The sequence below is a fragment of the Phodopus roborovskii genome, unplaced genomic scaffold (genome assembly GCF_943737965.1).
Source record: "Phodopus roborovskii unplaced genomic scaffold, PHOROB, whole genome shotgun sequence".
Classification (NCBI taxonomy): Eukaryota; Metazoa; Chordata; class Mammalia; order Rodentia; family Cricetidae; genus Phodopus; species Phodopus roborovskii.
In genome coordinates this window covers 514,296-540,476 of record NW_026126483.1, presented here as the reverse complement: position 1 = coordinate 540,476, position 26,181 = coordinate 514,296, and the positions used below count along the sequence as shown (strand labels likewise).

The following is a 26,181-nucleotide window of genomic DNA, read 5'->3' as shown; positions in this document are numbered from 1 at the left end:
GGGGAGGGGTGGAGAGGGAGGGAGAAATGGAGGAGGATTATGTGATATTACAAACCTTCAGCCTCAGTGCTAGGGAGGCAGAGGCAGGGTGATCTCTGTGGGTTCAAGGCCAGCTTCAACTGCATAGAGTGTTTCAGCCCTGTCTCCCCCCCCCAACATTTAGAGAAGTGGGGTTGGGGAGGAACTAAAATCTACCTATGTTTTAAAGGACTAACACTGGGAATACTAAAATTGATTCCTGGTCTGGGGTGATAGCCCAGTAGATAAAATATTTGCTGGGCAAGCACAAGGACCTGTAACTTCTATGAAATTTTAAGGCATAGTGTTCTGTGTAATCCCAGGCCTGGAAAGGGTAAGATGAATGAATCCCCAAAGTTGGCTGTCAACCAGCTTAGCCTACTGGACAAGTTCCAGGCCAGTGAAAGGCCTCCCCTCAGAAACAGGGTGGACAGTGTATCCGGGATAGTTTTATGTCAACTTGGCACAGGCTAGAGTCATTCAGGAAGACCCTCAATTGAAAGAGTGCGTCCAGGCTGGGGAGATAGCTTATTGGTTAAGATCACTGGTTGTTCTTCCAGAGGACCCTGGTTCAATTCCCAGTACTGTAACTCACTGTAACTCCATTTCCAGGGGATCTGGACCCTGCAGGCAATGCATTTGCAGCATATGCTGCATAGACATACATGCAAGCAAAACAAAAATAAAATAAAAATAAATAAGTAAATTTTCAAAAAAAAACCTCCATGAGATTTGACTGTAGGTAAGTCTGTAGTGCATTTTCTTAATTACTGATTGATTTGGGAGGGCCCAGCTCACTGTGGGCAGGTAATTCCAGAATGCTATAAGAAAGCAAGCAGAGTAAGAACCATGGCCAACAAGACAGTAAGCAGAGCTCCTCATGGCCTCTGCTTCAGTTCCTGCCTCCAGGTTCCTGCCCTGACTGCACTCAGTGATAGACTATTACCTAAAAGTATAACAAAATAAACCCTTTCCTCTCCAGGTTACTTTTGGTAATGGTGTTTTATCACAGCAATAGAAACCCTAGCTAAGACATTAGTTTGAGGAATAGAATTCAAGATGGACCTCTATCCTATACACATGCACACACACACACACACACACACACACACACACACACACACACACATTCCAAATAAGAGCAAAGTACCCAGATTCAACATGCTAACATCTTCTTCACTCCATCGAGCAGCACAGCCCACCTTTAGCTTCTTCTCTCAAGGCATGCCTAAAGTGTCAGGAAAGTCACTAATTTACACCTAAGTAATAGTTGACATTTAAACTATGGCATATATGCATCTATTTAGCAGCTTAGGCTCCCAAAGTCAGTAAATAAGGTCAACTCAATAGCCTCAAGAATAGAACACCAAAATTAACAGAAAAAGTATGCCCACAAATAAAAAGGCATTAATATATTTTTTTGAATTTATGAATCCTGCCAGAAGAGATGACACACACCTTTCATTCTATTGAGGGGTAGAGGCAGGTAGACCTCTGTGAGTTTGAGGCCAGCCTAGTCAGCATAGGAAGTTCCAGGACAGCTGGTGCCACACAGTGAGACTCTGTCTCAAAATAAATAATTAAACTCATTAATCCCATCAAAACTATTTATTGATATGTTTAAAACAAGTAGTTTCTCTACACACATGCACATATAGGCAATACTAATTGAATTCATTAAGATATAAAAAAATAAAAAAGAGACATGATACTGGGAGGGAGACATATTAGGGGTGGGTTCAAGGGGAGCTGGAAGTAAGGCGTGCTTGGTAATATGATTGCAGAGCATACATGAATGGAGTTCTCAAAGAGGGATGGAGGAAAGGGAGAGAAAAGGAGTCTTATTGGAAAGTTATGAAATCTTTCTACATTATACATACTACATTAGGCTTCGTTTACTAATCTATCTGGAAACACTTAGCCACTCCACTTGTAAGTGCACCCCCAACTGTCCATTTCCTCAAAAACTGATTTTTATAGCCTGAGCTGAATGTTCCTTGGTTACTGGGACACTTTGCATTGAAACTGTAAAGAGCATCAGAAGACAGCAAGTTTCATGAGAGAGGTGAGGAGTGTTTTCAGCATGGGAATCCAGCACACGGTTGAACATGTTGAGTGCATAACAGAAAGTGCAAACAGCACTTTTCTCAGTTGATAGGAAGCAAAAGAGAAGAGATGGCCCTCCCGCTATGAGCAACCACTAAATGACCAGATGATATTAGATTTGTGACCTGTGTCCATGACCCTGTTGGTCATGGAGAACAAGGGGCAAAATAAGAGTTTAACTTGATCATGGAGGCAAAAGCATTTGCCAGAAATCCTCATGAGGACACAGGTGCTGAGTAGAGATGACATAGCATTTGGATTTGTGGCTTGGTTCTAAAGTTCCAGGGAATGTCCAGTGCCATTGAGCCAAGTCTCTGTGACAAGCTTCAGTTTACTCGATGTGGTTGAATCATCTGAGCATAGCTGGACTTTGTGAGGTTTAGACAGAGAGTACACCGGACTGGCCTTCCTCTGTTAGTGCTTGACCTGGCCCTCTAGGCTGGAGATAACGGGCTTTCGTGGTTGCCTTAACTGTGCGCTGACATTCTCTGAACTATTGGTCAGAACTGGAGCCAGCAACCTGATGCACTGTCATATGGATAACTATTAAGGACAATTGTTCACGAACTTATGGAAAATACTGGCTGGATATTCAAATTAAAGGGAGGAAGTGTGTAGAGTATGTGCTCTGAAGATTCTCATACCACCACAAAGCAATTTCAAGCACACCCAAGAGGAAAACTTGTAATTTTTAAAAGGTGAGTATAACAATTTAAGTCGAGGAAGTATTTCAATATATACTCAAGTATTTCAAAACTAATTGTAGACATGAGGCAAAGTTGAGTATTTTTCAGCATAGAAACATCTTGTGTCTATTTATGAAGCCAAACCAAGTAGAATGTTAAGCCTACATGGTTAAAATATATGAACATTTAAAAGTAAAGTTAAATATTAAATTGTGAAAATAAACTACGTATTCCAACTTGGTTAGAGTTAGAAATAGTTGCATTCTAAAGTTGCTGATTATTTATTCTAGAGTTCAGAGTTCCTTAAAAATGACTCAGGGAAAAATATTTTACACAGGTGGTAAAACATGTGAGATTTCACAGTGAGCTTAAACTGTTGGGCCCTAGAATTGTGCAAATAACAGGGATCAGACCACCCAAGTCTATAAACCAGAATCAATTTTATTAAAAGAACTGTGAGAAACAAACAAACAAAAGACTCCTAACTAGTTAGGGCCACAGTTATTTGGCTCTGTGACCCAGAGAAGGGGCTACAAGCATCTTTTTATAGTCAAAGGTTATCCACAGGGCAGAGAGTACATACCAGGGTTTACTGTGTTTTGAGCATCTTGCCAACTTGAGCTAAGGGTTTTATGGCCTCTGATTACAGGGTGTTAGCTCTAGATGTTTACCTAGCCTGGGTCTGTTCTACTGGAAGAATGTAAGGCAAAGGATGAGGTAACTTGCTTTAAGGCCATTGTCAGGCTACAGGCATACAATTTTTCATGTCCCAGGGACCTTCAAGACCTTGATATACTTAAATTTTAAGATGTGCATATGGAATGTGTATTTCTTTCTCCTGTAGAGAAAAGAAACTCTCAAGAAAACTTTCATTCCCCAAGAAATGGACCTCAGTGACAGATCCAGTAACTCCAAGTCCTCAGTCAGCACTTCTCATTATTGAGAAGTGATCTGTCCTCTTACAATACTTATAATCAAACACAAAATCAAAAGGAGAGCTCTCCAGATTATACAGTAGGACAGGACTTAAGGTCACGGAGATGAACTGCCAGAGGAACTTAGAGCATGCAGAACCCAGGTTATTTCCTGTGGATGAGCTCACATCAACACTCAATCTGAGTCATATACCTAGGGGTCTCTGGAAAACTGAGCATTATCTACCTACAGAGTAAACTGGGTTTGAAGCATCAGCTCACCTGTGAGATAAGTAGAAACTCACTCTTCACCAGCTTCGAAAACAGTGAGGATGTTTCACACGTCCAAGGTATTGACAGGAGTCAACCAGAGAAATGAGCAACCTTGGTTTCTGATGTGCTGCTGTGGGTGTTCCAAACTCACCTTTTGTATCAGGAGTCAGTGTTGAAGCACCTCAGAAAGCTAGACAAAGACCTATTGTATGATCCATCTACAACACTTCTTGGGAATATTCTCAAGGGACTCTATATTCTACTATAGATTTACTTGCTTATTCATGGTCATTGCTGCTCTGTTCACAATAGCCAAGAAATGAAAACAGCCTAGATGCCCATCAACTAATGAATGCATAATAAGGATATGATGCATTTGCCTAATAGAATATTATTTGCTGAAGACCCACTTTGACTAGTTTCAGGTACCGAAGAGGATGTGTGAAGTCCAAGGGGGGTGGATGTGGGGAGAGGGGACGAATGACAGAGTCTGAGGGTAAATCAGGATGGTTGCCCATGCATTTATGAAAAAAGGCTATACCTTTTTATTCTCAAATGTTTAGCCACAGGCAAAGTTGAAAGCAGACTCAATGATTCAGGGATGGAAAGCGGCCATTAACTTCATTATAGCATTTTCCCTCTAAGTTCAGCAGGCATCGAACAGCCTATGGCTCTCAAAAGTTCAGTAACTTCACCAGGAGCCCTCTTACATCAATGAAAGGACCACAATGTCCTCCTGACAGAGATAAGGAGAGCACTGCTTTTAGCAAGCAGTAATTTTCCTCAAGGACCAGAGGGGATGGAGGCCCTTGTCCAAATGCCTGACCTTGGGAAAAGGACTTCCTCTGGGAACCAGACACTCCACTACAGTCAGTTTAAGAACAATTTTCATTCCTCAAGGAGCTTGATTCAGTGTAAGCACTCAGCTGTCCCCTGACTTTGTTTCTTTGTGTCTTCTACATGGGGCTGTTCCCCGCATATGCTCCCAAAAGGGAACGTCCTGGTGTGTCACTCTTTTCCCGCTAAACTATACCATTTGGAATCCTCTATACTTATTAACTGAACTCTTGCCCTTAATGGCCTCAGGCTCTGGAGCTGGACTGTACACTTCTTCCTTAGGGTCAGGTGTCCAGTTAGTAAACTCTACCTTCCCTGATTTTGGTGCAGGGTACACACAGTAGGGATTCGTGTGTGCAGATTCGTCACGCTATATGGTTCCGTGGTGGTGGGAATTTTTACCTACAAATTATTTTGTTTAAAGAGGCTGTTTTTATACATTTTCAGCCTTCAAAGTCTGCACAAAATTTCTCAAAGGAAAAAGAAGAAGGGAACTCTCATAACATGTAATGAGAATCATAAACATTTAAAGTAAAAAAGGTGCTGGAGAATTGTGATCCAAAATGTTGAATTGCTAGAAGCAGCAATGGTTGATATGCAGTTCATGCCAATTATCTACCCATTAAAAAAAACTATAAATTTAGAAGATTAGTGCATTTCCCAACCCTTCTCAGAGAAGCTTCTTTGTATAGTATGAGGTGATTAAATACAGACCCCCAACCGGTCATCATGTAGGGAACGACTGACTGTGGTGCGACCTAAATCTTTAAGTGGCATCCCACCCCCTTGATCACACGGCTCAAGGAGCATTGTAGAAGGGGCAGAAAGACTCTAAGTGCAAGAAGTAGTGGACATCTGCAGAAAACCACATCTGCCGGGTACATGATGCAGTGTGCACATGAGCTCACAGCATCTGTGACTGCAAACACAGACATAAGCAAAGTTAAGCCAGCTAAAATCCCACCATGGTCAAGGAGCTATTGGCTATTGATTGCTGCTGGCACCTGAGAGGGTCTGATTCGGACTCTGATATGCTCTCCGTGCTCTAGTAGATAGCAATAGTGGGAGACAGGTGAGGAACTGGAGGGGGAAAATGAGGGGGATTTGATCAAAATGAGTTGCTGAAAGCCTTTATCATTTATTAGGGAAGTAGCAATTAATAATCTCGGTATCAGCCAACCAGAATTAACTTCTCATGCAGAAAGCTTGCTTTGCAAAATCTGCAAGAAATACTGACTCCAGAATATCTGTTGCTGTGAATTTGGATGTGTAATCTTGATATGAAAGTAATATATTGGGTGTTTTATATTCTCAAAAAGACCCCAGGGGGGGATTCCTACTCTCCAGGGTGTCCAGAGCTCATACTACATAGTCTTAGTTTTCCCCTTTGATATAGCACTGAGAAGTACCCTTTAATCAGTTAACAGCATGTTTTACAAGTCACACTTTACAAGTCAAATCTCCCCTCTGAGATGTGAGGCACCTGCTTTTCTCAAGATTTTATCTGCCTTCTTGAGAGCCATGCATGCCCTATGTCAGAGAGGTGTAAGTTGTCTGTGAGTCTATAAACTGGAAACCTTGTGGGATCTAGGAGAATTTTTAAGGAGGAGAATTTTAAAAGAACTTCTAAAGAGAGCTTTTAGAGAGAGAACTTTTGGAGAGAAACTTTTGAAGAGAACTTAAGGGAAGAACTTTCTTTTTCTTTTCTTTTCCTTTTTCTTTTCTTTTCTTTTTCTCTTCCTTCCTTCCTTCCTTTCTTTCTTTCTTTCTTTTTTTTTTTGAAGAATAAAGAGCCGTGAGAGAAATGCATGCATGAACTGTCTCATTGGCCCTCAGATCTTATTAGTCAACACCAATCCACCGGCTGTAAGCCTCCTGCCTGAACCCTCATTAGTGCATTATGCGCGCGTATGAAATTTTTAAGCAATTTCATAAGTGGGTTAGAGAATTTCTCATTGTACATGACAGCATGTATGCAAATTGAGAAATAAGTCAAAGCATTATTTTTAATGTAGCTTGTCAACAAATATAGTGGTTGAAACAGGAGAACAAACATGGAAAACTATACCAGGTCTGTGAGAGAGGCTTGTGGTTTTCATCTGTTTGATTTGGTTAATAGAGAACTACAGAAACCAGGAAACAAAGTGAAGCAGCAGGGTGATTGAAGTTCAAGTTTTTCTGTAAAACCTGGCTCACATAGCTCAAAGGAGAAGAAAACTAAAGAAGGGGCAAGAACAAGAAAGAGGGGAAGGGCGAACTATTCAATTGTACCTTGTCTCATTTTTAAAACAGAAGAAAAGTGGTTAGAAACACTGTGGTGTATTACATCTAAGGGTACACAGGTGTCAGAGACAGAGGAAGTTTCCGGGGTGCTGGGGAGATGCCTGACAGGGAGGGAGGTTGTGATGCTCACAGCTGCTGAAGGCAGGAAGGGCTGCAGAGGCTGAGAAGATTCTACAGTCCCAAGACACAAGGTTCTTTACATTTTAGCAAAAGCCATTTGGGGAAAAAAAAAGCTCTTCTTGAGCTTCTGGTTTGCTGCCTCCCATTAATGATTAACAGTTCAAGTCCCAGAGTGGCAGAAAATCCTGGAGTGCCACTAGCAAGAGGTAAGAGAAACCTGCTGAGAGGATACACAGGAAGCCCTGCCTCAGGCACTAACTGGTAAGTCACATTCATCATGCAGCCCAAGGTCTGCCTGTTAATAACAGCTGGTGGTTTCTATACATCCTTCCCCAAACTTCAGGCAAAGGGGAAGGAGGAGTGAAGATGATGGGAAAATGGAGGGAGAGGGAAAGAGATGGGAAGGGAGAAGGGGAGGGAGAGAAAAGGAAGGGGGAAGAAGAGGAGAAGTGGGGGAGGAGATGAGAGGGGGAGGAAGAGGATCTAAGGGGGAGACGAAAGGGGGGTGCATAGAAAGACAGAAGGAAAAGGAAGGGAAGAGGAGAAGGGGAGGGAGAGAAGAGACTTGGAAACTGAAGATTTCGTGCCAGATTACCAGGAACTTAGGTGATGGAGACACTGGCAGCTGTGGAAGACAAATCCAAGAAACAGACACTACAAAGGAATGTTTTAGAAACTTCTATATGGTGACATAAAATCATGTATGTGTGTAGAGGTGAACTGTCCACAGAAGCAAAGGAGGTCTGCATTCCCATCAGAACTTTTTTAATTAAAAAATAATTAGAAAGCGGGGGAGGGGGACATGGTAGGGGGTAGACAAAGGGCTTTTGAACAAACATTCTTTTGTTCATAAACTGAGTGATCTGTGATCTAAAAGAGAGTCAGTGAGTTCTCTGAGGTCAGGTACCCTACTGGAGCCCTGAGTTTACAGCAGTGGCTGACTACAGTTACTTTTGTTAGGCTGTCAGCTGTTGAGGGCATGAAGGAGGGGCTTAACATTTATGAAAACCACTCTAGATAAAACAGCACTGGCAATCAGTTCTTTGCTTGTTACATTATCAATGCAAAAAAAAAAAAAAAAAAAAAAAAAAAGCAACACTCCCCCCCCCCCATAGCTCTTACCTTATAGGGAATACAAGGCTTATGCTAGAGTCGTATTTGAGTAACCATGGACTGGGACCACAGATTTAGGTTCCCCCAAATTACATGTCTCCACATAGAAGCCATTTCATGAATTTTATACTTCTATAGAACAAATAAAATTATGAGTCAATACAAGTTTAAAATAAAGTTGAAGGGTACACCAGAGAGGCAGGTACAGCAAGATGGGGTAAGCTTTTCTGTAGGCCTTGGATGCTATCTGATAATAGTCATAGACTTTGTGTTGGTGGAAAATAGCAGTATGCTAAGACAATAGATTTCAAAAGATTTTTATTTATTGGTCATAGAATGTTAGTTATGACACAGAGGTGGGCAAGGAATGGATGTTGAAATGGCTAAATCTATCCCAAATTAAAATAAGTAGCCTCTGGACCTGTAACATCCCAAACTTTCCGTATTATAGGAGTTTTTCTAATTTATATTTTTACACCCATGCTGCAGTTTCCTCTCCCTCTTCTCCTCCCAGTCCCTCCCTGCAGCCCTTTTTGCTCCAACCCTACTCGTTCCCCCCCCCCAATTCCCACCTCCTGGTTTCTACTTAGGAAAGGGCAGGTCTCCCATGAATATCAACAAAACATGGCATATCCAGTTGCATGAAGACAAAGCATGTCCCCAAGGTGACCCAGTATAAGAAGTAGTGTCCCAAATGCTAGTAAGAGAGTCAGAGATGGCCCCTATCCCCACTGTTAGGAGTCTCACAAGAGGACCAAGCTACATAACTGTAACATATATGCAAACTGCCTAGGTAGCCCCATACAGGCTCTCTGGTTGTCGGTTCAGTCTCTGTGAGCCTCTATGAGCTCCATGAGTTGATTCTGTGAGTTTTCTTGTGGTGTCTTTGACCCCTCTGGCTCCTACAATCCCTTCTCACCCTTTTCTGCAGGATTCCCTGACCTTCACCTAGTGATTGGCTGTGGGTCTGCATCTGTTTTTCACCAGTTACAGGGTGATGCCTCCCTGATCTGTAAAATAAAAGATAATCATGATACAATCCACAGACCCAGAGAAACCAGGTAACAAGGAGGGTTCATGGGGAAACACCCGGATCTCCCTGGGAAAGGGAATGAGAAGAGATTTTGTTAGTGGACCAAGGGTGGGTGGGAATGGGAACATGAGCAATCAGGTTGAATGTGTGTATGGTTGTATGTGTTGGGGTGGGGAGGGCGGTTCATAGCAGATGTAATAGGGAAGCACTGAAAGAGATTACTGGAAAGAGGGAGGCGTTTTGGGTTCAGGTAAAAACCTGGTGCAAGGGAATCTCCCAGGAATCTACAAGCATGTCCCCAGCTAAGATGCCTACCAATAGCCATTATATAACCTGAACTGGCCAGGTTGGTGCCTGGCCCAATTATCATTGCAGTTCTAATCAGTCAGTCTTTGTAGACATGGGTTCTTTCCAGGAATTCTCACTGACAACATGAAGATGTATGCTCTGTCCACCAGATTATATTGGTCTTTTTCTTAGACAGTTATGTTTCAGCAATGTGGTTACCACAGTGTTCTGAAAGAGCGTGGCCTTTGGCAATAATGTTCATTGTCTTCGATTCCCATCCAGATTAATTAGGAGGCAGGGGCAGGTTTGCTCTTGGGCAAGAATACTGGATTAAGGAAACTAATGAGATGGTACAAACTTCAAACAAGTTAGAATGTCTACGAGGAGATTAGAAAGGGGAGCTCAGTAGAACAGATAAAGACCTTAGATTTTCCAGCACCCATGTAAAAACCTTGGTGCTGTGGCATGTGTCTATAATCCCAGCCTAGCCAGTCTACCTGCATCCTTGAACTCCATGTTCAGTGAGAGATCTGGTCACAAAAAAAAAAAAAAAAAAAAAAACAAGGCAGAACATGACTAAGAAAGACATGCAACTTTGCCATCACAAGCATGAGTGCACACATCCATCCTCATGTAAATATGTATAGCCAAATGCACATACATACAAAAAATGTCTGGGGTACAGTGGCTGAGGTACATATATGAGGGCCTGGACTTAACCTACAATGTCAGCAAAAAGAAAATGAACAAAATGGCTTAGGATAGACGAAGAAATGAAGAGGGGAGGTAATGTTAACAGTGGGCAGGAGCATCAGAAGATGGCTGGTGGCCAGAGGGCTGTGGCAAGAGGCAATCAGAGTCCTAAACACTGGAACCAAGTCTCATAGCTGCATTCACAGAGACTGGCATCACAAAAGATCAAATCACTGGGTGTAGCTATTACTTAGTGGGGGACACTGCTCATGAAAATAGGGTGGACCTTGTTCAACCTGGGACAACGAAGCTGTATCACTACTAGTTACAGGTGGCTCTACTCCTGTAGAGGGGAGTTTTTTGAGTAGAGAAGCCAAGCACTTTCTCTAGAAACAAAAGGCTATTTTTTAAACATTTTACCATATTAATTTATGTGTGTGTGCATTGTGGGGTATGCTTGAGCCACAACATGAATGTGGATTTCATGCTAAAACTTGGGGGAGTCATTTTTCTCATTATACCCAATGGGTCCTGGACATTAAACTTAGATTATCAGTCTTGGTGGCAAACACCTATACCCACTAAACTGTCTTGCCAGTCCACCAAGGTTGAATTTTAAAGTTTCATGGTATATTATGAGATTAGAATGTCCAATGTTGAGAAACTTAAAGAAGATATATTGATAGCAAATAATATCATGAAAAGACACCGAGCTTCACTAGAGAGGTGTAACTAAAACCAAGATAAAACAAATTAGCTGCCATCTGGAATGCCTCCAATTTCAGAGGCTGACCATATAAGTGGGTTATGTGGATGCCTCAAACACTATTGGTGATAATGTAAAATAGAACAATTGTACTGAACAGCAGTTTTATATCTTCCTATGAAGATAGATATATACATATTACATAGCACAGACATTCTAATACTAGGTATTTATCTTTAAAAAAATGTAAAATCACATGGCTATACAGAGACCTGGACATGGGTGTCCATAGGGGCCCCATCATAATGTTCAAAATCTACAAACAATACAATTGCTCATCAAAGAATGAATGATTAAACATATTTAATACAACTGTTCAGTGGCAACAAAGAGCCATACCATGAATACATACAATATGCATAAACTTCAAGATAATTATGCCTAGTAAAAGAACAAGAAAGCATGTCCTGCACTGTTCCATTTCCATAGCATGTCTAGGGAATGTCAATTACTACTTGTCATTAAGAGCAGATCACCAACAGCAGGAAAGGGAAAACAGGAAAAGAGCAGGGCTGCTTGGTAATGACTGATACATGAAGATTTTTGGGACAATATACCAATAAATCAGTTCATTAGTGGCATGAATGAAATATCTTTCGTGAACTAATCCTTAAATAAAATTGAGCACCATACATGGCACACACCTTTTAGTTCTACATAGTGTACACATAGCAATCTCCTTTGGCATAGAGACCCTAATATTATACTACAGCAATGAACTTTTTCATGTGAAAAGGATGAGGTCTGTTGGATATTCAATGAATTCTGCAGTCATAGCATCAAGTCATTGACAGTACCAATATAGGATTTGAATAGTATCACCCATTTATGTAGACTTGCTCCTTAGTTATCTTTGACACTCATGGTGGGTCATATGGGGTACCGGTATGAGAATTCTCCAGGGCAGTAAAATAGAAGAAGCCAGTGTATCAGATACAGGTAGAAGACACCAGAAGAGCACAGCCCTGAGGTGACCAGGATCTGTGTTATAGTTACATATTCTAATATACTCTCTTCCTAGTACTCTGCTTGTGAAAAACAATGTATGTCAAAGCTACAATAATTTCTTTCAGACTTTGTCATTAATAGCAGAGAAATGAGTATTCAATTTGCTCCTATGTCACTTTGGTAAAGTGAACCTGTATTTGAAGTGAGGAGAGCTTAACTCCCAAGCTAGAGTTCTTGAGGCATTCTACAGAGAGACTGCTAAATCCTGGAATAAGCAGTTCCAGGCCTTAGTTGCAGGATGCCTATTGTGTTGAACACCATGTCCTAGTTAGACAGAATGGGCCCAATTTTAACTGCTTGGTACCCACCCACTCTTAATAATTCCCAAAGGCATCTCCTTTTAATTCACACCTATGGGTTACATATTTCCCTGGAAACTGTTAGGTCACTAATCCTCTAATTCTCTCTCTCTCCTCTCTCTCTCTCTCTCTCTCTCTCTCTCTCTCTGTGTGTGTGTGTGTGTGTGTGTGTGTGTGTGTGTGTGTGTGTGTGTGTCATAAATCAGCACACACACCCCTGTAGCTCTCTGAAGGAAATTTGCTGTGATGTGGCCTTCAGTCTCCCTCTCACTTACAGCTCTGAAGCCCAACCCCCTCACTCCTCACTCACCTACCCCCACATCCCATCCCCAAACTAACAACCATGAATTATAGTAATCTTACCAGAGCTTTCCTCAATTCTGGTACATAAGCTAGGACAAACGAAATCATGCACTGTGAAACTTGGTCACCTACCTGAAAACCTATAAAAGTCAGAAACCCGCTTTATTGTCTAGAATTGAAGCCCACTTCAAGTGCCACTCCCATCTGCTGCAGCGCAATGTTTCTCATATTAGAGCCCAATTATTGTGGTCCACGAATCTCTTTCTCTTCATAAAGTTCAGCTGAAGGATAATAACATGATGTCAGTTCTTTTCTATGACCTGCTTTTTTTTTTTTTTTTTTTTTTTTTTTCTGACGAAAACTAGTCACCCAGAAAGAGAAAAACACAATGGCCACAGTGGTAGAACTGAAACCTATAAGGGAACAGAATGAGGACGTCCTAGGGGACAAGAAGACTCCTCCCCCCAAAGGTAGGTTGTGCACAGTTGCTTGTCCACTGGCTTTATGGTACAGTCCTTTCTGTAATGTATTCACAGGAAACAGTGAATTTATAACTTTTAAGTTTTTGATCCATTTTGAAATGCAGTAACATTAAGGCACATTCCACAGTTATGCAAAAGAAGGAAACTCCACAGTTACTTTCTCATCTTTATCCATATGAGTTTACCCTCCATAATTGTTACCAAAGCTGTCGGCACACAGCTTTACATCCTATTCCTTTAATATCTGCAGGGGGTACTGCAAGCAAACCACACTACTTGATTAAAGCAACAAATTATATAAATGTCCAAAAATCAAGAAACGTAACATTTTTGTAAGCTTAATTCACCCACTATAATTTTTCATCACTAGAAGCCTAATATGCTACACATGGCACCACAGAGCCAGGTCACCCTCTATAATTTTTTACTGCATTTGTTCTCTATGATTTTTATGTAACTCTATACTGTATTTTAACTTACTAACATATTTTTCAGTATTGCTTTATAATATTAACAAAGCCTATTCTTTTCAAGTTTTTTTTTTTTAATCCTTTAAAGCTAGCACACCATGTAATGGGTCTCACTATGGCATCTTCATCCACATCTCATTATACTTTGCTTTTCTTCCTCCTCTCTAGCCACCCATGTGCTCCCTGCCCACCTGGGACTCTTTCCCTTCCTTCCCTCAGATGGAATGCTGATGGTGTGAAAGCAGAAAGGACTACTGTCTGGAGGAAGGAAGGGAACAGAATGTTATATGCTTAACACATTCCAACAGTCCAATTTTCACACTTACTTACCTGAGAAGCCCTCCGGTGGCTGCCGTTTAAGCTGCGCCCTTTGGCTTTGATCTTAGTTATTATCTACATGTGAAATGCATATGTTACTTGGCTATTATATGTACTTGGACTATACATGAGATCTATTAAGTTATATGTCTTAGGGCAAAATAACACAGCACTTGGGTAATCATATTTGGATTATTTCCTTAGGTTTTTGAAATGAAAATGATAATTTTGAGACAAAAATCTATGACTATTTTGCTTCCAGAAAAATAGAGGCTTTGGTTTTCCGTCTCAATACAGATGAAAATATGTGGAGGATTGTGAGAAAAAGAGGAAGTGATTTGTCTTATGGCATGATGGCAACCTTCAAATGGCTCCACAAAAAAAAAAAAAAAAAAAAAAAATTGGCAGCAGGGAGCCATTGTGGATGGAGATTAAGAAAAAAAAAATCCAGACATAAGACATAGCTAGGTAGATAGGTAGAACAGCCCCAAACCAAAAGAGAGAAGTTGGGTGAGTGGCTAGTGTCTCTTAAGTGCAAAAGCAGAAGTATGTTCCAGGTAGACTGGATAAAGGGATTAAAAAAATAAAGGAAACTATAAGTAGGGTATATAAACTAGCAACACACACACACATCCTGCCCAAATATATATACATACATATATATACATACATATATATACATACATATATATATATATATATATATATATATATATATATAAGAAAACTACAAAAACTACAGAGTGTTTGGGAAAATGGAATTGCTATCAAGAAGAAACAACAACAAAACACCTTTGGAAATTTTGGGGGATTGTCAAAGCTCAGAGATCAAGAGTTTATTTTTTATTTGTTAATTGGCTTAAATTTGAGTTGCTCATCAGTTGATCAATTAACTTTTAGTAAATGAAAATAGAGAAATGGTGCTGGACTGTTAGGAGTAAGGTTTTTCCGCCAGCCCGGACCCACCGCGGCACCAGCCCCAATTAACACACAGAGACTCTGTATTTGATATAATGCTGTTGGCCAGGTACTAGTTTCTTATCGGCTAGCTCTGTCTTAAGTATTAACCCATTTCTGTTAATCTAAGTATTTCCACGTGGTCTCATCTTACCAGAGAGTGAGGCTGGCATCTGTTCTCCCCAGTCTCTCCATGTTGACTCTTCCTCACTCCTTCCTCGAATCCTCCTTGTCTCCTTGTCCTGCCTATCTTGCTTTCCTATTGGCCAACAGTGCTTTATTCATTAACCAGTATGAGAAACATATTTACAGAATGACATCTCCCATCACTGGACATGGTAGTGAATACCCAGCATCCAATACCTGCAGAGGCTGAGGCAGGAACACCATGAAACTAGCCTGGGCTCTCCAACAAGACCCCATCACAATAAACAAATGCAAGCAGGGCAAAATAAAGCAAAATGTTTAAATGTAGCTTCAGTGTCAAAAATTGTAGTATTGCCTCATCCCCTACTTTTTTCTTTTATTTAAATGAGAAACATGACTCCAACATTATCTTTCTCTACAACAGGGTACTTTAGTGCTTTTTCATTCCATGCCACATCCCTAGTGTGTATGTGTGTGTCCGCGCGCACGCGCGCAAGCACACACACACACACACACACACACACACTCTATTCTGGTATCATTGCATAGAGTTGTTTTTTTGTTTTGTTTTGTTTTGTTTTGTTTTTGTTTTTATTTTTGGGTTTTTTTTTAATTTAAAAAAGACAGGGTTTCTCTGTGCCTTTGGAGGCTGTCCTAGCACTTGCTCTGTAGGCCAGGCAGGCCTTGAACTCATAGAGATCCACCTGCCCCTGCCTCCTGATTAAAGGCATGCACCACCAACTCCCAGCTCATTGCAAAGATTTTGCTGTTGTTTTATATTGTCTCAGTAAAATTTCAGTGCTTTAAAATGCAAATGTTAGTCAGTGCTTACCACCCCTCCTTTGTTCTAGTTTTATATCTGCTATTATGATAAAATACTCTGATCAAGAGCAACTTAGTAGGGGGGGGAGGTTTATTTTAGCTTACGGGTTACAGTCTACCATTGAGGGACATCAAGGCAGGGACTTAAAGACAAGTGTGCTTGCTATTCATCTCAGTACTTTCTTTAATGAAGGAACTCACTCTGTCAAGAAGTACATCAGGAACCATGAAAGAATGTTGCATGCTGACTCACCCTCTGGCACATGTATAACTAGCTTTCTTACATAGCCCAGAACCACCTGCCCAGGAAATGGTGCCACCCATAGTGGGCTGGAACCTCCTACATCAATTGAAAATCAAGATTTACCCAATAGCTAGTCTGATCTAGGCAATCCCTCAATTGAGACTTCCTTCTCAGGTGACTCTAGGCTGCTACAACTAGTTTTCCCAGCCACGGCTGTTTTAGCCAAAGTCTATCCAACATGGCTGGGGTACATTTACCACCAGCACTGAGAGCTGTGCTCACTGGCTTGGTCTAGGCTGTCATTCAGTAGCATGCTGTTGGCTTGGATATGTGGTCACTGCCATTGTCAGCTCTCATACACACCACTAAGTTGTTAGCAGGGTTTGCCGCTTAATGCCAAGTTAGGAAACCTCCCTTAAAGGAGTCATGAAAATCTCTGCTTGTCTCTAGCAAAACAGAGTCCCTCCGAGAGAAATGCTGCTACTAAGAAGCCTTGTTTGTCTCTGTTCTTTTGTTTCTAAAACCCATTTTTAAGCTTTTGTCAAATTTTAAGTGAAAGTTCTCAGGCCCCACAATGGTTGCCATTTTGTTATGAGTAGTTTTCCCACCAGCCTGGTCCCACAGCCTCAAATAATACACAGAGATGATGTATTAGATATAAAGCTGTTGGCCTGTTACTAGTGTTCCTATCAATCTAAGTATTTCCATGTGGTCTTATCTTATTGCAGAGAGGATCTGGACCTCTTCCTCTCTCAAGCTTCTCTACATCTTGAATCTCCTACTACATCTCCCAGAATCCGTTTTGTCTCTGAGTCCCACCTATCTTTCCTTCCTGTTTGCCAACAGAGCTTTATTCATTAACCAATAAGAGAAACATGTTTACAAAATGACATCTCCCATGTATCAAGTTGACAGTTAAAGGTAAGGACAGCCTTTGAAAAAAATCTTTTGTAGCCAAATAGTACATTCAAGTAACCTAAATTGATGCCACCCTGTAATCCCTGCAGGAAATAACACCCATTTACTATCTCATCATCCTATGGTAAGAGTTGGGGGTACAGAGCCCTAGGCAGCCTGGCTTAACATCTTCTCTGGGTCTCATCCTGTCTCATTCCTTCAATGGCCCCCACTTCACTCAAAATAAAAGCCACAGTACCTTGGACAGTCCATGAAATCTTTAAGACCTGGTTCTGTTTTGGCTCTGTCACACTCAGTTGGTGCTGGCTCTTTGAACACTCACTGCAGGCACTCTTCTTCCACCACAGGGCATTTCCACTTTCCCAAGTGTGCCTTTGCCTCAGCTGTCTGCATGACCAAAACTCTCAGGCATGTCCCTGGGATTCTATCAGATGGTTTGATTTTCTGCACAGCACTGACGCCCTCTAAGACAGACTTACTGTTTCACCTTTACATATTCTGCTCTCTGGAAAGTGAGGTTCACTAGCTGAGTGTTGCTACCATACATGGAGAGTGATCAATAGGTGTGTGTTCCATAAGAGCTGACGATACAAACTAGACTGGAGAGCATGGTTTACGAGAGTGATCTGTCACACTCCTATCCAGTTCCCTGAAGTAAACTAACTGACTTGTTCAGCCACAGAATGATCTGGGTAAATTAGGCTTCCCCAAGAGACAGACATTCTGCTAAGGTACCCATGCAGAACACTGGGAGCTCTTTGACACCCTGAGAAGATGCTGAGCTCTGTATGGCCAGCTGACTTACCATAGTTGTTACCTAAACTCTACTTCTTCTGGGAAATAAAGAAAGGAGTGGAGCATGTTCTGGAATTCCCTTTGCTGAAGTCCGTCTGTAAAGGATACCTGTGGCCAGGCAAACACAGCTTCCTGAATTCATATGATCTTCTTACTGTGTCAGGTCTGCCTAAAGTGCACTGCCAGGACACCTACACGGTGCCAGACTGCAAGGCTTTCCCAGAAGCAATAGAAAGCTGCCTTAAGAGCTCAGGAAGCAATCTAGACAATGTTCCTCAGAGATCCATTTTTGAACCATTCTCTCATGTCACTCACAGGTGCATGTTACCTGTGTTTTCAGTACTTTGGACAGTGCAGCCGGGCTTTGGGAAAAGGGAGATGGATTTCCCTGGAGCCATACACGCAATGATCGTTCCAACATTAAGCTCACTTCTTTTTTCAGTATGGCTTTATTACGGGTTTTCAGCATTTGAGGGTGTCAATTTTCCTAATGAAGAAACTGAGGGGATAGGACTTAAATCTTAAAACTTGATTCCTTTTTAAAAATTTTACATTTTAAATGAAAGTATATCTTCAACTTCTTAAAACTTTAAATTTTATCTGTATACATCAGGCATGATTTATTATAAACATTGCACTTGTGTAAGATAAATAATATATGGCATATCACTAGTTATACATACTATATGCATATGCATGTAATTTTTCATATATTAAGTATTGTATGTTATATGTTTAACTTTTAATGTAAGTTTTACTCTTACTTACTATGAATCATTTCATCAGCTCTAAAACTGAATGACTTAGGAATGGGAAAGGCAAAATTACAGGAAAGACAGAAAGCCGCAAAGGAAGCCAGGCTCTGTAAATGTGAAGTATAAAATGTTCCTTGACTCAATGCACTTACCAGCTGCTTTTGAATCTCCTTTTCCTGACTCCAATAGAAACAGAAGGGTCATTTAAGTCATCAGATCATCATTAGTTACATATTCAGTAGGCCATATTTAGCTGGCCTCAAAAGGCAGCCAATGATGACCAAACTCCTATTCCTCCTGCCTCCACCTCCCAAGTGCTGGGATTACAGGCTTACACCACCAAGCTAAGATTTCTATTATATCTTGTGAAAAAATAATGCTAGCTCAATAAAGCAAGTCATGATGTGATGTCCTGTTTCCAGTCCCGAGTTTGTGTTCCATGCGCTACGGAATAGCCCTGCTCACACATTTCAGCAACTTCACATTGATAGCACAGAATTCCATCGTAAGCATCACTATGGTAGCCATGGTCAACAACACAGACTACCAACCTCACCTCAATAGCTCCACCGAAGTGCTTCCCACCGATTTAAATGGTGACCAACATGAAGCCGCAAAGCATCTTTCTCCAAAGGTAGGCAACACAGAATTGAAGTTTGTGCTTCTCTCTCTCTCTCTCTCTCTCTCTCTCTCTCTCTCTCTCTCTCTCTCTCTCTGTGTGTGTGTGTGTGTGTGTGTATGTGTAGCATTGCACACATGTGCATGCATGTATGTGAAACTCAGAGGTCTAATTTGGGTGTCATAACTCAGAAGCCATCTACCTTGTATCATGAGACAAGATATTCCACTGGGCTCTGAGACTTGCATGTTAGGCTGTGCTAATTGCCCAGGGAGTCCCAGGGATTTTCATGTTTCTGCCTCCCCAGTGGTGGGATTGCAAGCCAAAATGCTAGGCTTTTAATGTGAGTTCTGAGGATTAAAATGAGCTTGTTATGCTTGCACAGCAAGCACTTTACCAACTGAGCCATCTTTCCAGACCCTATGCTCAATTTTCTGTTATTCATTTTTATATTTCTTTTTGAAGAGTTTATATGTTCAAACCCCCATTTTGTACTTCTGGAAACAGAATTCATGGCCTCACACATTATAGACTAATTGCCCTACAGCTGAGCTACTTTCCTGCTCTCTCCCTTTTCTCTTTTCCATTTTAGAAAAGTTTCTGATTAAATTGCCCATGCAGGCCTTGAGCTCACTTTGTAGTCCAGGCCAGCCTTGAACTTTTGTCCCTCCTGCCTCAGCCCCTTGAGTAGCTGGTATTATAAATCTATGCAACCAGGTCCAGCTCCGTTCAAAAATTTTAATTGAGAAAATTCAGATCTAAGGACGCTTCTTACACTAGGTAATACCTTCCAGTGTGTGGCTCATAACAGCATTTTGTGCTTCCCAAAGGCCCCCGTGTATAACTGGAGTCCTCAAACCCAAGGATTCATCTTCAGTTCTGCCCAGTATGGCATGATGCTGATGCAGGGTCCCGCTGGATTCTTGGCTGGGAAAATAGGAACTAAGAAAGTGGTCGGAATTGCTCTGCTCGCATCTTCACTGCTCACTCTCTGCATCCCAGTGGCTACCAGTCTTGGACTAGGTTTTCTCCTGGCAACTAGAGCAATCCAAGGCTTAATCCAGGTACAAAGTATTTTGAGTATATCCTTTCTTTTTTCTTTTTCTTCTCCTTCCTTCCTTTCTTTATTTTTTTAAATTTAGAGCAGGCTGTCCTTAAACTCAGAGAGATCCACCACCTGCCTCTGCCTCTTGAGTTTTGGGATTAAATAAATGTGTCACCACACCCAGCCATAGATGCTAAGTACTTTCAAACTCTGAACTGGCTATGGATTTCTATATGACATCATATCAAAATCTCTAACCATTCATATTTCAGGGCACTGGATATGGGGGTCAGTTTGCACTCTGGCAGAGATGGGCTCCTCCAAATGAACGCAGCAGACTCTGTAGCATTGCTCTATCAGGTACAGATGGGTTCCTGGCAACCCAACACTTCCTACTGAGCTCCTCAGTAAATTTTCTATTGAACAGTTCTTTATCTTTTACTCGATGTTAATGAAGGGTTTATACAAATTAAGGAAACTAACATGACTTATTTTGCCTGTGTTGTAGTGTGTGTCATCACTTTGCTTATGGTGTGATTTCTGATATTTAAAACTATTTTTTATGTCTCTAAATTGATCACTTTTATTTTGTGTAATTTAATTTCAACTCACTGACAGAAACATTGTAAAAGCAATTGTCCATATTTTTAAATGAATTTGCACAGTTTAGTTTTTATATACCATTTCCTGACAGTCATATGAAGCTCATATTTGCATTCAGTGTAACATATGGATTCAACTTAATAATTTTTGGAATTGCTCTAAATTATTCTGAGAAAATCTTTATTTTTAAAAGTTTTGATTACATTTATTTACTTACCATGAGTGCATGTCACAACACATGTTGGGAGTCAAAGAACAGTTACCAGGAGTCAAATTTCCCCTTTTACCATGTGGGTTCTGGGAATCGAATTCATGTTATCAAGCTTTACTCACTGAACCATCTTACCAATTCCTGAAAATAGTTTTCTGGAAATAAATTGTCAGTGCCCATAAAGAACATTCTGGAGGCAGAAGCCCACCTAATTTACAGTAGAGAAGTGGAGAATAGAAGTGCTATAAATTAATAGACCACTGTCAAGGCTAGCACTGGCTAAGAAAAGGGTAGTTATGCAGGTAATCTATGTGTTCAAAGACAGTCAAGAGCTCATCAAGTCCAAAGCCACCAAATATTTTAGAGGAGTCTGTTAACAGCAGACCTCTAAAGCCCCCTCAGAAATCCAGCATGGTAGTTTCCAGTGTGGGTCACCCAGGCATTTATGTTAGCTGACAGAAAGGAAGCATCCAGTTTAAACAAAGGAAATTCACCTGAGGTACCCAACTGTGAGAGGGTCTCAAATCCCAGGAGAAACCAGAGACTAACAAGCATAAGAACGTGGGCAGTGGGCATTGCAGCTGTAGGATTAACTCAGACAACAGGGGATGAAATGCCTGAATGAAAAGGGGATGTGATAACTAATCCGTGTATTCCTATCTCAGAAGGCTGAGACAGGAGGATTGTCTCAAAAGCCAGCCTGGGCTATGCAGTGGGTTACAAGCCCTTGTCTCGATAAAACAAACATAAAACAAACAAACAATTTTTTTTTCAAATTTATAATAAAGACAGTGAACTTGAAGGCACAGTAACTCAATTTTCCTTCACTTGCTGGTCTTTAGGGACTGAGGAACCAAAATAAATCAACTGACAACATTTAGGGGGTATTCAGGAGCCCACAAACGGCAAGTTCCATAGGCTTCCTTGTCTTTGGTGTTGAGGAACTACTTAGGAACTCTGAGAAGAAGTTCTTTTTTAATTTTAGAAAACATAGGGAACCTCCTGGTTTTCTGACAATGGCATAGAGAGAGCAGATGGGAAATTCCATTCAAACAACGTGTTGACCACCCTCTAGTGAAGGCCATACATCTGAGAGTATACAGGCAGCACAAATTGGACTTGATGGTTTAAGATTAATAGGGCATGGTTGTGTAGGTTGGGAAGAACAGAGAGATTTAGAAAGAACTAGGGAGGGGTAGATATGATCAAAATAGATTGCATGGCATTCTCAAAGAGCTAATAAAATGAGAGAAAACACAATCATAGGATGTTTACAATGTTTAACTCAATTTAAGGTTTTATGATGGACTGGATTCATAGCTATCCTGGGGGATTATAGGTGATCTGTGAGTTATAGGTTGGACATGCTTTCATAGGCTATGAAACTTACATATAAATAGGGAAGTTTGAAGCCACTAGTAGAGCTTTGGAGCAATGCAGGTCAAACAAAGCAAATAGCTCATTATTAAGGCTACTGAGTGATAGGAAGAAGGAAACATCTTATTAGCTTAATCCAGAGCTCAGGAAAAAGACAGGCTCTCAAACCAAATTGGATGCCATCATTGCACAATTTTCTAAGTTAATTTAAAACACAGAGTCAAAGAGCGAGAAGGAAGAGAAGGAGGAGGAGGAAAACGAGGAGGAGGAGAAGAATGAGAGAGAGAGAGAGAGAAAGAAGGGAATCGCAAGATACCTCATGAGAGATAGGAGGCAAACACATGGAAGGGTCATGTGTGTTCAGATGCCTAAATATTCTTTCTCTGTATTCTACGTCATCAACCTTCTCACTTCCTCACCAAGGGGCTGGTTATGAAAAACAGAGTTAGAGTTCAAGCAAGAATGTCCCCAGAAGAAAAACATCCTAGGCCAAAGGTACCTACTAGTTACATGGAAGACACAGGGAATGGTAGAGGAAGTCAACTAAAGATCTTGATAATTGCTGTTTCTTTGTTTTTGTTTTTGCTTTTTTTTTTTTTCTGGAGTACCTGGGCATAAAGGGCAGTATCATAGGATGGCTGGCCCAGGACTTCCCATATATTACATAAATACATGCTGATACATGGTCCCTTTATGTGTGTGTAGGGGGGCAATGTAAAATACTTATCAATGTACTTTAGCATAGGCTAAAGAAACTCTTTAAAGGTATCAGTCTCACCTTTAAAGTCACCCAGCCGGGGGCTGGGTGACTGGCCCCTGGCATCCTTCTCTCCCTCTCCCCTTTCCACTCCTTTCTCTTTTCCCTTCTCCTCCTATGTATTCTCTCTGCCTGGCATCCCCATGTATCCTCTGTCTACTGCCTAGCTATTGGCTAGTCAGTTCTTTGTAAGACCAATCAGGCATTATTATACCAAGTAGATATTTAACACAGCTTTACAGAGGTAAGCAATTGCAACATAAAATAATGCAACACATCTTTACAACATTAAACAAATGTTCCATAACATAAACAAATATAACACATTTCAAACTAATATTTTGCAACATTTCTCCCTTTTTGTCAAAATAAAAATGAAAGTTTTTAACTCTAATATAGTAAAACTATATCAACAACATTATCAAGTATGAATTACATTTACAATATCTTGTCTATTTGTATTTAAAAAATTCAGAAAATAATCCATTATCTATTTCAGTGATTCCAAAGTTTTTATACCTAATTTATATTCTATCATAGCTAAGGCAAACTATAATTATTTAGTCTTTAACTCCATTAAAGACTCTAGGAGGTTGTAATATAACCTAACAACAGATCCATCTGGATGCTTGGACAGTCATCCAAAGTTCCTCTGCAATGTTGGGGCATCTATCTTTGGTCTACAGGCCTAGAATATTGGGCAGACTTTGAAATCAAGTAGGAAATTTGAAAGGGTTTCCTGCCTTATATTGGCAAAGTTCATCAGTTGCTTTCCTTTGAGTCCTGAAGAATATCTGGTAGACTCCTCTGTGAAACAGGAATCTCAAAGGACTGTCCTGCCTTGTCTTGGCAAAGTTCAACAGCCTTTTTTCCTGTGTTCTACTTGACCCCTCTTTACAGCATACTGTTAGCAGTAAAGGCAAGATCAGTTTCTTGCTCAAATGGCCAGCCTTTTCACATTGAAAACAAACTCCATATAGAGTTTCTTTGATGCCCATCATCCTTTTATGAAGTAAATTGGTGCTGTTAGGAGCAGAAGTGTCTTATTGTCATGAAAAACCTTATATTATTAAACATCTTAAATACCATATTCTGTAAGTCCTTGAAGTGTTTGAAACCATCTGTTTAAAATATACCTGTTTAACCTTAAAAACACCTAATGTGACTACACATTTGATTATTATAGATTAACTACTAACCTCATTTTTAATTATACATCATTTTAAATGATCATTTTTAAACAAGCACAATATTCCAACCAAGAGTAGAAGCATAATACAGTATAACAAAAATAATTTTAAATCTGTTTCAATATGCCAAAATCCATGCCAGTTAAAAATATCTGAGATTAATGGTTGTCTTTTTATCCTATATTCCCTCAAATGATAACAAACACCCATAACCTACTAAATAACTAAAGATCACCCACTCCATCTCTTGGGAACGTGGGTGTCATCCTGTCTAGACTGCTTCCTGTTGCCTGTGGGAGAAATCATCTTAGAAGTCCCTGAGAAAGTTGAGATAATGGCTAAGTACTATGAAAACCAGCTGTAGTGTGTGTGTGTGTGTGTGTGTGTGTGTGTGTGTGTGTGTGTGTGTGTTTATCCTGTCAAGTTTTAGGAGGTCTCCCACATTAAACCTGATCCATATCAATGCTGAAGGAATCCATAGGCTCTTGTTTCCTATGAAATCAAAGCAAAAATTCTCCAAAGCAATGCATTTTTAAAGTTAAGACATTTTGAAATACCTAGGCTGGAATATTTCAGCAGTCTCTCTTTCAATCCCATGTCTCTTAGCAGCTGTCGTTTGCTCATCAGCAATCAAAAAATTCAAAATCAACACCATGTTCTATAGAATCTATACTCACTATGTATTTTCCATTATTATGTGGATTTTTCTTTTATATTACTTTTACTCTCTCTTTAAAGACTTTGCTTTATTATTTTTAGACTATTTCTTTCTATGGCTGTCTATATTTTTTCTCTTTTCTTTCTTAAGCCTAAACAAGGTAAACACACTGGAAACCTGTTTAGACATTCTTTCTGTCTGGACCTGTTTTACTGTGTCTCTATCCTTTTCTGACCACAGTTAGGACCTCCACCTTGGCATTAGTGCTGGCTCCACCCACTTCTTAGTTTGGTGAGAGCCAAGCCTAAGGCTCACTGCCTGCTCAGAGGTGCATTTGGCAGAGAATTGTGTTCAACCCACCAGATCTGGAGTGCCAGCAGTCTGAAGATTTACATTTGCTTGTGCTGTTTCTGTGATCTGGTGGCACTTCTTCTCCATGTTCATCTTCCAGCCTACCTTCTTTCTGTCTTTCTACAGGAATGATATTGGGAACCTTTGCTGTCCTCCTTGTGGGTGGCGTCATTATTGAAGCCCTTGGATGGCCTTTTGTCTTCTATATCTTTGGTAAGCTGCTGGCTTCAAAGATACTCAGTAATGTTCTTCTAAGGATGTGTATCTGTGTGTTCTTTTCTGAAGGAAGAGAGTCAAAATATAAAAATGTTAAGGAAACAAAATATCACAATATAAAGAAATAACTTTTGCTAGCTAACATGTGGAAATCCTCTGGCTACATAAAAAGCACTACACTTCTGCCATAAGGCTCAGCCATCGTGGTTTCACTGTGCCTTTCAGGGAAGGAGGGAAAGGGCTACAGAGCACTGCTTTCTAAGAGACAGAAGAATGCAGTCCAGGGAGTTAAGTCTAGCTATGGAGTTTGTCTGTGGCTAAACATAACAAGGGGGCAAGGTCCTGGGCAAGTCTCGTGTTTCCCATAGAAAAGAAAATATCAAACAGGGTAATTCATGGTAACTTCACTATTGGCCCCAAGACTTCTGTTTTGCTAGAAACCAAGAGAGTACTGCTTCACCTACATGGAAAGTTTAAAACCAGTCTGCGCTAGTCAAAACAGTGTT

At 40.6% G+C, this 26,181-nt stretch overlaps 1 protein-coding gene across 1 annotated transcript in view; it reads left to right on the top strand.

The window, feature by feature from the left end:
* The first annotated feature begins 2,529 nt into the window (after positions 1–2,529).
* Slc17a3 (solute carrier family 17 member 3) overlaps positions 2,530–26,181 on the top strand; it is a 28,157-nt gene continuing 4,505 nt past the window's right edge. Inside the window, exons 1-7 of the mRNA XM_051194561.1 lie at positions 2,530–2,822; positions 9,282–9,411; positions 13,106–13,210; positions 19,071–19,282; positions 20,098–20,331; positions 20,585–20,672; positions 25,586–25,672. Of these exons, the coding sequence (XP_051050518.1) occupies positions 9,381–9,411; positions 13,106–13,210; positions 19,071–19,282; positions 20,098–20,331; positions 20,585–20,672; positions 25,586–25,672 (757 nt within the window). The 5' untranslated portion in view covers positions 2,530–2,822; positions 9,282–9,380. The remainder of the gene's footprint in view (positions 2,823–9,281; positions 9,412–13,105; positions 13,211–19,070; positions 19,283–20,097; positions 20,332–20,584; positions 20,673–25,585; positions 25,673–26,181) is intronic.